Source organism: Rutidosis leptorrhynchoides, chromosome 6, assembly GCF_046630445.1.
Source record: "Rutidosis leptorrhynchoides isolate AG116_Rl617_1_P2 chromosome 6, CSIRO_AGI_Rlap_v1, whole genome shotgun sequence".
Lineage (NCBI taxonomy): Eukaryota > Viridiplantae > Streptophyta > Magnoliopsida > Asterales > Asteraceae > Rutidosis > Rutidosis leptorrhynchoides.
Genome location: NC_092338.1, coordinates 136,866,566 through 136,879,098, shown reverse-complemented (window position 1 = coordinate 136,879,098; position 12,533 = coordinate 136,866,566). Strand labels below are relative to the sequence as shown.

Here is a 12,533-nt window from a genome sequence, read left to right as displayed (position 1 = left end):
ATGTATTCTCAGCCCAAAAATATATGTAAAAAGGGATCAAATGAACTCACGCATATAAATATTGTATATCGGTTAATAAAGCATTTGCATGTATTCGCAGTTAAAAATATATTTCAAAAGCATTTAATAAAGCAGTTGTAAAAATAGCGCATGTATTCTCAGTCCCAAAAATATAAAGAGTAAAAGGGAATCAAATGAACTCACTGTTTAATATTGATATACAATATTGTAGGAAAGCACGTAGACGCATCGGAGATGATAAACACGAGGTTTGATTCAGAAAAAAAAATACCCCCGAACATTACCCATAACCTCCTTGGCAATAACCCATAATTTCCTTAGCTCTAGCTTGCTCGAAAACTCATTTTGAAAATTACTTGGACAGCACTCCGTCGTAATATTTGATGTACATTATTATTTTTGTATCGCAAAAATAATAACACTAATAATAAAAAAAATAATAAGATTAATAATAATCTTATTAATAATAATAATAATAATAATAATAATAATAATATAAATAATAAATAAAATAAATACGGAGTAATATGTATGTGTGTGTTTTTTTTTCTTTCTTTTCTCGGCAGAAAATGTTGCAATTTATAGAACCTGGCCTGAAATCTGGAGTCATGCGACTCGCATGGAAATGGCCTTCTGGCCATGCGACTCGCATGAGGACCAGGGACAGCTCACATTGTTTTGGCTCCTAGCTTGTCGACATAATATAAAATAAATATAAATATATAAATAATTAATATAATTATTTATATATTATATTTTATTCTTGTGCATAGTAGACTTGTAATTTTTGTTCCGATAAGTCGTACGTCATCACTCGACTTATGTCCCGGTTCCGGTTTCTCGAACGCATTTTCGTACGCTTAGAAAACTTGCATTTTACATTTCGTGACACGTACCTTTGTCAAAATATAGCCTTAAATTATCCCTTAATTATATCACTCAAAGTGTATCTTAAACTTTCGAGTGTTTTGGTCATTTACTTCTATAAATCATCGTCTCGCTATTTGTTAAAACACATTTTTATAATAGTGTTTTACTGTAGCAAAGTTACTGTAGCAAAGGCAAATTTTACTGTAGCAATTCACTGTAGCAAAGTCAATTTCACTGTAGCAAATAGTGATTTTCGAAAACACTGTAACATTTTGAGTAATGTGGCAATTTGAAAACACTGTAACAAATTAGTGTTTAACTGGTTCATCTTAAACGCTTTAGTTAATTTAACTAAATATCAATTGAATCAATAAACGAATGTTACTATCGTTTATTATATATATGTATATATCTTTTTAATATACATAAATCAGTTTTTAAATACACATTGGAAGTTATTTATAAATAAATTTTAATAATAAATATTTCAACTTATCATATACATTCGAATAGATATTTAAACCAATAAGTTTAATGTACGGTATCAAACAATTAATACATTGTTACCTTTTCATGTTATAGTATATATGTATCTATTTACATATAATTGTTCGCGAATCGTCGAAAACAACCGAAGGGTATTTAAATATATAAAAGTAATTCAAAAATTTTGAGATTCAGTTTTACAGACTTTGCTTATCGTGTCGGAAATGTTAATCATACAAAGATTAAGTTTAAATTTAGTCGAAATTTCTGGGTCATCACACAACACATCCTTGACTTGAACCTGCCATAAGCCAAAATTGATCCTCCCATCAAATTTCTCAACATCAAACCTCATTGGACTGAACTTCGACATCGTATCCGTATCCTATAAACAACACTTTCTCTGATTTTGCTCACGTTTTGAATAGCCAAAAGATGTAGCAGGTAGCCAGGACCCTTTAAATCGGAAATCCACAACTAGGCCACTAACAAATCCAACTATTACTACGAATCAGAAAAAATATTGTCTAACCAGATACCCTATACGATCAATAGAACTCGTTTCTGATGTGGACGATCCACTCACGTGGCAACCACAGAGCATACTCCGACTCCTATAACCGAGACCCCCGTCAAACCTGACGCTCTGATACCAGTTGTTGGGAAATTACGGTCTCACTAATTCCCACCACCCACCCCAACAATAATAGTAAAGAAATAAGAACAATACACAACACAAGATTTAACGTGAAAACTCCAAAACAGGAGAAAAACCACCGGCCCCCAAAGAGAGAAATACACTATATCACAAATTGTTACAATGATATAGACGACTCTCTTAAGCCAACTACACTCTTCAAAATATTTAACTAATACAACTCTCAAACAAGAGTAAGAAAGAAAGAAATAATCAAATACTTAAAGTGTATTGATTGGTGCAATTTGGAAGTGAGGCTTAATACTCCTTTTATAACCAAGTCACCCCTTCCAAGTTCTTCCTCCCACCTATGTGGGATAACATCCATTTTACCAATATAGCTAGCAACCATATTCATCTTCTAACCAAAACTATAACCAACATTCAGTACTTTGTTAAAAAAAAAAAAAAAAAAGAAAAAAAAAAAATCGGGAGTAGGGAAAAATTGGGACTTGGGAGTATTTCTTTAATTTTGTACCGTGGGAATTAAGTGCTCTGTCATTAGTCAATAATAAATAACATAACAACTGTCAAAATTAAATAAGAACCCTAAAACCTAACCCCTCATTTACATGTACAAAAAATATATACTGTATTTATTTATTTATTTATTTATATTTATTAGGTGTTTCTGAATCCCAGTTTTTGGTCAATTTTCAGTCATGAGCACCGGCGATTTCCTTAATCTTCATCCTTCTGAACTCAAATTTTCATGTAAGTTATATTTTTTTTTTGAACCTTAAACTTTGTTATTACTATTTTCCCCCTCCGTAAGTTCTTATTTTCAACTTACGATTCGTTTGACCTACTTATAAATTATGTTAATTTGATCAATTAATATGTTAGTTTTTCTGTTAATTGAATGAAAGCGTGTTTCAAGATTTGTTTTCTTGATTTATTTTATGGTTTTTGGTTAAGTCTTTCAGTAATCAACTAGATGAAACTATGATCTGGTTTAGGTGGTGGGTATGATAAAATTATAGCTTCTTGTATGATTGAAATTGAATTTTATATAAAAAATTGTTTTATATGAGTCATGAAGATACTTCTACCAACACTCTTGGGTTCTTATTATAATTTGAATTGAATAAGCAGTTAGTGCCTTTTAGGTTATTGGTTTTATTAGATTTATTAGCTTACCTTTGTGTTTATTCCCCAATTTTGAAATAATAATGTATTAGATTTAGTTGTTTTTTTTGTATATGAATTTATTTATTTTTGTGTACCAATTAGTTTTTATTCTAAATATTAGCCTTGCTCAACAAAGGTAAAATTTGGAGTAATGCTGACAAGCAAAGTGCAGTGCATATTTTTCACTAAAATAGGTTGAGATTCAAACGTATTTTGGTTTATATATTCAAGACAAAGTAGCAATTGACGTATTCGTATATAGCACTATCTTAGTATAAAAAAATGCCACAAATTTCCTTTTTGGAAAATAAATCATCACTTTGTGACGAACTTTCATTTAAGAATTAATCTGCGTATTTATCGTTATTACAAGTATTGTAGCACATATTATAATCCGGTTATATATAAGAGAATTTATTTGTTCTTTGTGATAGTTGAGTTGAGGAAGCAGAGTTCATGTTCCATGCAATTGACTAACAAGACCGATCAATATATTGCGTTTAAGGTACCTTATTGTTTTTTATGCTTCTGTAGTGGTTATTATTATTTATTATTTAATGATTTTGCATAAAAAATTAATTATGTGGTTGAAGGTTAAAACTACCAACCCAAAGAAATATTGTGTTCGTCCAAACACTGGAATCGTTTTACCAAGATCCGTTTGCAATGTCACTGGTAAGAACGTTTAATTTGCTGATAGATTATTTAATAAAGAGGTTATTTTTTTTATTTACATTAAAAAAAAAATACTCGACTTTTGAATGATTTTGAATTTGTGAATTTTCTAGTTACGATGCAAGCGCAAAAAGAGGCACCGCTTGACATGCAGAGCAAAGACAAGTTTCTCCTGCAGGCTGTTGCTGCACCTAACGGGGCAACTAACAAGGACATAACTGCCGACATGGTTAGTTAAATTTTCAAGAATATTTTGTTTTAGGGAGCGTTTGGAACTGGTTATTTGATTAGTGCTATTTGAAATATCAATAATCAGGATTCTGATTATCGTATTATTCACGGATTAAATAATCAAGTTTACATAACGATTTTTGTACCACTTGCTACCGAACAAACAATGCAAGAGTTAATAAACACATAAATGTAGAGACTTTTTATTTCGTTTCACAAAACTTCTCATTTTTTACATAAGAATGTCATCTGTAAATAATCACCAAGGTTGCAGAACTCGGAATTACTCGCCGAGTACTCGGTTTCTGGAGAGCTCCTTGCTCGGTCAAACTTGATCACACTCAGTCAAACTTGGTCAAAAATCTGTCAAAACTCGGCCAAAGCACGGGACTACTTGGAAAATTGGCCGAAATTTAGTCAAAACCTGGTTAAACTCGAGATTACTTGGAAAACCGGTCAATACATGGTCAAAGTTAAGCTTGGTCAACATTCGAGTCCCCCCGAGTTACGGAGTACTTTCTAAAAAATTTTGTCTGAGTACTCCTAGCGAGATTTGCAACGTTGATAGTCAGAAGTTGCCATTAACTCATCAATGATTAGGTGATTATTACCACTTCAAACTGTAAAAGTGCATCCAAAAACAATCTTCTTACAATCATTACGACTTATTGTCTGATTATATAATATCACACAATCACATTCAAAATGTATATCAATGCATTTTGTAGTTCAACAAAGCGGAGAATAAGATTGTTGAAGAGTTCAAATTGAGGGTTGTATACATCCCAGCTAATCCTCCCTCCCCTGTTCCAGAAGAATCCGAAGAAGGTTCTTCTCCAAGGGCTGAAGATGGTAGTCAGAATTCTTCATGGCCCGATATTGTAAGCACTTTTTGTGGGCCCTCTTTTTCTTTTATCTTATTTCCATTTTAATTTACATAATATTGAATTTATCCAACTGTGAATGCTAGGCGACAAGATCTGTGGAGTCCAAGGAGAAGCTATCTTCAGAGGTGAATATATTTTCTTCGTTCATGTTTTTCCGTTTACTATCGAACGTTATTGAACAAAGTTTTGGATTTCGTGGATGCAATTATGTGCGCTTTTTGATCTTTTGTATTTTTTTCAAGTGTTACCAAGTCTTTATATGTAAATGGGAGATCCTTATAAGCCACTAGAGGTGGTGATTCTGATCCATTTACTATAAAATTAGTCGATTTGGGTCTCCTCTTATCTCAAAAATTAGTTATTAAATATATATTTTAAAATGATATCTGTTATTGAATTGCAGTCGAGGTCTATGATATCGAAGTTGACCGATGAAAAAGTAGCAGCTGTTAAACAAAGCCAGAAACTTCAACAGGAACTGGTATTTCTATAACATGTTACAATAGTACTTTTTTTTTTTTTTTAACTAAGTTTAGTTATTTTTTTTTCAATAATTTTGCTGCATATAAACTGTTGATTACATTTAAATGGAACAGGAATTACTGAGAAAAGAAGCTGGGATGAAGCGTTCAGGTGGTGGTTACTCGATATTATTTCTGGTGTTGATTGGGATAATAAGTTTTGTGGTTGGGTACCTTATCAAGCAGACGTAGAACAACAAACAACCAACAAATGGGGCGATATGGATTTGCAGTTCAGTTTAGATGAAAGATATTTCTGAGTTTTCTATCAAACACTTGTTTATTTAGTCTTGTTGTATGTGTAAAAACTGATTGCTAAAAGCGGATTGATTGCTAAAGGCTTGAATTACAAAATGATTTTAACTTTATGATACATGAGGCTTGAATGTCAACTTTAATGTCTTTCTCTCGTGTTAATTAATATCTATAAATAAATGTAAAACCAGTAAGTTTTTTTTTTTCTTTTTCTTTTTTTGGCAAATTAACGATAACAAATAACTAAATCTTTTAATTAACTGATAAAAAAGATGAACAAAAATACAATAGAACCAATCACAAACCAAGGCTGGGAAGCAGGTACCCTAATACTAAACAAATAGTCTTCTAAGCTAACTAAGACCGAGCCTTGAGCAACTATAGCACAACAACGATCACGACATACAAACAAAACACAAGAACCAATACAAAATTCAAATCTAACAAAAAAACTACAAACAAAAAAGCAATTCAAACCCGCTCAAAAAATTGCCGATAATCGTTTTACCTTTACGTTTACCTTTCCGGGTCTTTATGATCGGCTTAACAACTTCTTCAAACGATTAAATTTCTTGTCTCCCCGATTTTCAATCGCATATGATGAGACCTTGGTCGAAGCGTTATCAATCCTAATGCCTGGCACGGGAGTAGGAAACGGGCCTTCCATCTACCGACTTTTAAAAAAGCCGAGGTTCCCGAAGAGCGAACTCGTTGACAACTTCCTTTCTTTTCATCTTCTTCGACACAAAGTTAGTCTTTTCAAGGACAGCGTACTAGTGGAAATATTGTTTCTATTTAAATCTTCCATTTCATTGTTCATAGCCTCTATCTTATTATAGACCAGTGTGGCAGCTGGCTATTTATGTTGTACGTTTCATGTAGTATATATATATTTATGCACAATGATTAAAACACTACTTAACGAAAAATTGATTGTAGAACAGTCAACAATATAAAAAAGTAACGATCTAGCTGTTTCTATTACATGTTTCTGTTAGCATTAATGTTGAAACGCGATAATCATGTTCTGTATTTCTGTGTAAGTTCGTGCTTATAGTCATACGAACCAGACAAGATAAGATTGATGAAGTCGTCGTAAATGTCTTTTGTTCGTTTCTCCACGACCATTCCAGATTGAGCATATATCCACTCTAGGTAATCAATCTGTTATTAGAAGACACACTATTCATATGTCATATATGTTAATAATAACTAGTTTATGGTAAGTAGTGGCGAATCTAAGTGGTGACATGTGGGATCACAGGACATCGCTTCTTTAAAATTTTTTAGTAAAAAATACCCCGTAAATCGTATAGGACATCACTAAATTTAAATGTATGACCCCATATATTTTACAAATCAATAGTTATTCTTTTAAATTGTATAGGACACCACTAAATTACACTACTTGAACCCCATATCTTTTTCGAATTTATAATTTCTTTGAAAGTAAACTATCACTAAAATAACATTTTAATATAATTAGACATGGAAAAAATTTCGGGACCTCATTGAGATATAATCCTGGAATCGCCACTGATGGTAAGCCCGCATCGTTGGGCTAAAATATTGGGACAAAGCTCATTTAATTGGTCCAAATGCATGTTTAGTATGTGGTGGCCAAAAGGTAAAAAAGAAAAAACTAATTGTTCCCGAGAATCGAACCAGGGCGCTAGGCTAACAACGACTTGTTTTACAAACCGTCATGATATTATGTTTTTATTCATTCATAAAAAACCATTTTAAAGTTGCTGAAAAGTCAAAATTGGCTAGCAGATGAACAGTGTTAATTATATTATCTATCTATACTAATAGATAAAAATGTGAAAAGTTTGTGGTAAGTTTATAAAAACTATAAAATTAACTGTTATAAAGAGTGTGTTTAAATTGTAAAAAAATAAAAAGTTTAGGGTAGGTTTGTGAATGTTTTAAAATGTGCTATTCATTTGCCCAATATCATTTAGATATATAGATTAATATAGACAGTATTAGACTTAGTATCCTCGTTATGATTTATAAGGAATAAACCATTTTTCATGATATCAGAGCATAAACTAAATTATCAAAATTGTAATAAAACATAGATATTAATGAAGAACCTTGAAATCAAGAGAATGAGTGCGGCGTTCTGAAATTCCTTTTTCTTTCATTTCTCGATAGTGTTCTTTAACTTCACTTAACATTTCGTCTTCTGAGAGCAATGATACCTTCCTTGACAACAAGTTTGCTATCCATTTTGATTGACCTTCGACTAACGGAATTATGATACTCTAAAATTGGGAAATCATTCAAGTTAAGGTTCAAACGAGATAAGAAATAGCATAAGATGTACAACAACAGCAGCAACAACAACAATTAAAATTAACTTACTCTTTCAGGTATACCAACAAAAGAGAGCCTCGGAGCAAGTTGCGGGGGAAAAACATGTTTGTATAGAGGTCCGACACGTTTACCATGACTACTTACAATGCCATTTGCTTCAAGAAACGGAACATGGTATTTGTACCTAAATTTAATCGAGTATATTGTTTTCTTAAGAGTTTAGTCACTATATTCATGCCAAATTTCTACGTTGCGTTTCTAAATAGATAGATAGATACATAATTATAGTACATAGTGGAATGTTTTAAGGGAATTAAGCATCTTGCTCATACCCAGTGCAGTACAATATGACATCTGCTTCAACAGTGAATCCATCTTCAAATGTAACTGTACCATCATTATTGATACATTGTATCTGTCAAATATACATTAATAAAACATGTTCTTTAACCAAAAACTTCATATCATAATATAAGATGAAATTTACATCCCATTCACACAAGAATAATTTGTTTTACCTTAGCATGCATCCACAAATTGTTGAGTTTCTCCAATTCTGAGGGGTTAAAGTAGTTAGACCTTGATGACATGTGAACTTGTTTGGCAACCGTTGCTATTTCTTTTGACATATCCAGTCCACTTGGTCCACTCCCAATAACAAGTACAATCTATTAAGTTTCGTATACATACATACCTTTAAAAACATTTACCACAAAAATAGAAAGAGTACTTTATTTGATTTTGTTAAATTATATAATTTTTTTCTTGACTCAAAAATTGGAGTAACATAGTTTTAATTGGAACATATGGCTTCTAAAGCCTTTGTAATTAGCTTGCAGCTCTTTGCTGGAGGGCTTATTGCTTATTAAAATTTCCACAGTTCAAAAACAATTACCACAAAAGGAGGATCATTTTTAGCTTATTAAATAATATGGCAAATTTCATAAAAAGGTAATCAATTTACCTCTTTTTCCTATAATCTATTTTACTTTACAAGATTTAAAGGATTATTTTATCAAAAGTTAATCAAAAAGAGAGGTATCGTTAATTTTCTCCGTTAAGTGCTAACATGTCATTTCACGTCATCATTTTTATCGCTTGCATGTACAAGTTCACTTTTGTTCTTCTCTTTTTAACTCTCTCCTTGATCAATTGGAAACGTAATCAAGGGTGCATTTATAATCCTAAATCATCATAATCGGTAGTTACTTTGATTTCATCGTAATGTTCAAGTTCAAATCTAATCATCGTAAATATCGTCGGAAGATAGTCGTGTTAATCATCCATCAATCGGTTAGGCTTCAATCGTCTGGTGTAAACTTTCATATGTTCTACTGCCCTCTGTTTCTCTTTATGATCAAATCCCAACACTAAATCACGAACACTAGCAGCAAAATTGGGATTATTTGAAAGCTCAAACAGATTATTTGATTCTGACGGAGATAGCAGCAAAACGGAGGTTAGATTTAGGTTCGGTTTAGGGTTTACCGGCGGAGATAGCATCAAAACGAAGCTTCAATTCTAGCCTATTAACATTTTTTCGGCCGGAAAACGATGGTTCAAGATCTAGGGTTCGATTTCTGAAAAGATGGCTCGATTTCTGCAACTCTAGCACTAAAACGATGGCTCGATCTAGGGTTTGATTTCTGAAATGGAATCAACTCTGCACTGTTGTATCTGCCGGAATCCAACCATCACCAGATCTATAATTATCTGGTTTGTTGTTTCTGAAAGGATGGCTCCATAAAAAGACGTGTTTCCAGAACGAACAAGATACGGGTTGAGAAGGGGGAGTTAGCAAAGTTAGACAAGATTGGAATGGGCATAGGAACATCTATTGATGTACCATATCGGCTAATGCTCCCAGGTTGATGCGATGTATTCCACCAGTTACTGAAGACTTGATTATTGGTATATCGATCGGTCCAGCACGGATTGAAATAGGAGTCGGTTCGATAGAAAGCTTTTGAAAACACAATGCACCAATGTAAATAAGGAACGAGATTAATACAGAGGTTAAACGAGCATCCCACACCCAAAAGGTGCCCCACATAGGTCTTCCCCGAAACCCCCAGTAACTAAGGTAAATAACGTAGAAAAAGCACCCATTACTATACCGGTTCCGAAAGAGCGAAGAAAAAGGGGATGTTTTGTTAATAGGAACAAGAACGTGATGTTTTGTTAATAGGAACAAGAACGTGTTTATAGCCGTAGCGATATAAACAAGAATACTCATCCGAGCCGCAGGAACGTTTACATAAGGAATCCGAGAATTTCCACTTTGTTGAAGGTCTAGTGGTGCTACCCGAAGACTTAAATGAATAGCTAAGAATAACCGAGAACCAATGAAAAAATTCGTGTAGCTTCTGGTCTTTGACATCAAAAAAGAAGGTTGTGATAATGAAAGGGACATCTGATAATTTTATCCTAGTTAGTAGAACAATAAAGACGAAGTGTCTAATTATACTTATGGTCCTTTGTTTCCAAATAGAAAGACACCAAATTCTCCGGGAAGCCCTATCTTTCGAAGGACTTCTTGATTTGCTCCCCCTAGCCCCCTCTAGCCTACCCGCCCTCCCACTCTCTCTAATATATTCAGCGAAAAAAACTCCAAAACGTGGGCCTTTCCGTTCAGATGTAGCGAATTGACTTTTTTATGTTTTCTGGGGTTTGCATGACCAAGTCCAAAGTAAAACATACTTTTGATAAAATAATCCTTTAAACCTTGCAAAGTAAAATAAGTTACCATAACAAAAAAAAAAGAGGGTAAATTGGTTACCTTTTTACTCCCTCCATCCCAAATCTATTCTTCCAGACAAAAAACACACACTTTAAGAAGAAGTATCTGACACATGTACATTTCCGTTAACTTTTTATTTTTAATCTTTAATTTTTACTTATATTTTTGTCTTACATGCATAAAGTAGTGCAAAAAAAAAACTTCATCACATTATTCTTATCCTATGGAATTGGAAAATTAATTTGGGATTTCAAAAAAAAAAGGAATAACGGACCATAGATATGTGAGTGAGGGAGTATAAAAGTTGCCCTAAATAATACGGAGTAATATATTACTCAGTATATATTATGCTGATCTCTTGATAATTAATACGGAGTATAAAGTTATAGATCGATCACTAACTTGATCTTTAAATGGGTCGGGAACACGATAATTATGGCTATGCAATTGCTTCTTGGACCATGTCTCAATACCTACATTAATGTTTATAAAATTTTCATATTATACTATAAAATCGGTGAATAATCAAAATTTATATGTAATTATTATCTCTAATTTTGAAATGGGCTGGGAACACGATAATTATGGCTATATATGCAATTAGAGTGATCAATAGACCACCAGTTTTTTTTTTTTTTTAAGTACACCACCAAATATGCATTACACTGATCATCACCCATTATTTATATGAAAGAATTACATACCAGGGATGTCAGTTGGCAAGTTCGGTTCCGAATTGTGACCGCTACACACGACCACCGCGTCAAACACCTCCTCCGAACTCACTCCACTCGTACACGACTCAACCACAAACTCAGTACTCTCCGAGTCAATAATCTTTACTCGAGTCACCAAAGTATTGAACCGAATCAATTCAACGAGTTCAAAATGACTTGCAAAATCTTCCACATACTTTAAAACTTCTTCATGCCCAGGAAACATTCTCGGATCGCCATACACTTTCTCACCAAATTTGAAATCAGTGAAACTCATTAGCTCACGAGGAAGATTTGTTTGTAACGATTTGTAGCACGATCCATAAACGATGTCTCTATTTGGGTCAAGTCCTAATAGATCCGACTCAGTTTGTGGATCGTAGGCCCAAGTTCCACCCAGTCGGTGTGACTGTTCGAATATTTCAACGTGGTGAGATTCTCGTTGAAGCTCACGGGCTGCAATTAGTCCTGAGACACCGGCACCAATGACAGCTACTTTTAAGGAAATTGACATGGTGGTTGGTTTTGTAATGTTTTCAGTTGGAAGCAGTTAAGAAACAAAATACGCCGTATGTAGTAGTTGATGTTGATATGGTCAATTCCAAAGTAGTTTTATAAAGGTAGACTAGATAGTGAAGTAAGATTAGATAAGAAGCTTGATTGAAGCTTTATTTTATTATTGTTGATTATTATTTTATGAACGGGCGGGGTAGGTAGGATTTAGTTACTCCGTATATGCTATGCATATTTGAATGAAGTTGACTATTTATATTCCCAACAATATACTCTATATTGAAGGGGAGCTGATTCGTACACCACTAAAATTATCCATACACCACTAAATATGCAATACAGTGTTGTACTGTACAACTCTCTAAAACATATTTAGTGGTGTATTGATAATTTCAAGTGGTGTACGAATCGGTCCCCATATTGAAGTGGTCAAAGAAAATTAAATGATTACGGTAATTTGGTTAGTGG

At 33.2% G+C, this 12,533-nt stretch overlaps 2 protein-coding genes across 2 annotated transcripts; one reads left to right on the top strand and one right to left on the bottom strand.

Annotated features, from left to right (window-relative positions):
• The first annotated feature begins 2,631 nt into the window (after positions 1-2,631).
• On the top strand, positions 2,632-5,921 carry LOC139851588 (vesicle-associated protein 1-3). Its single transcript, XM_071840665.1, has 8 exons — positions 2,632-2,788; positions 3,640-3,710; positions 3,799-3,880; positions 3,994-4,109; positions 4,840-4,992; positions 5,082-5,123; positions 5,402-5,479; positions 5,595-5,921. The coding sequence occupies exons 1-8, from the start codon at positions 2,737-2,739 to the stop codon at positions 5,709-5,711; spliced, it is 711 nt and encodes a 236-aa protein (XP_071696766.1). The 5' UTR covers positions 2,632-2,736; the 3' UTR covers positions 5,712-5,921.
• Positions 5,922-6,786: 865 nt separating this feature from the next.
• Positions 6,787-12,066, bottom strand: LOC139851587 (flavin-containing monooxygenase FMO GS-OX5-like). Its single transcript, XM_071840664.1, has 7 exons — positions 11,541-12,066; positions 11,239-11,309; positions 8,615-8,764; positions 8,429-8,511; positions 8,145-8,280; positions 7,874-8,044; positions 6,787-6,938 (listed from the first exon to the last, which is right to left on the bottom strand). Exons 1-7 carry the CDS (start codon positions 12,064-12,066, stop codon positions 6,795-6,797), a joined length of 1,281 nt encoding a protein of 426 aa, XP_071696765.1. The 3' UTR covers positions 6,787-6,794.
• Positions 12,067-12,533: the final 467 nt, after the last annotated feature.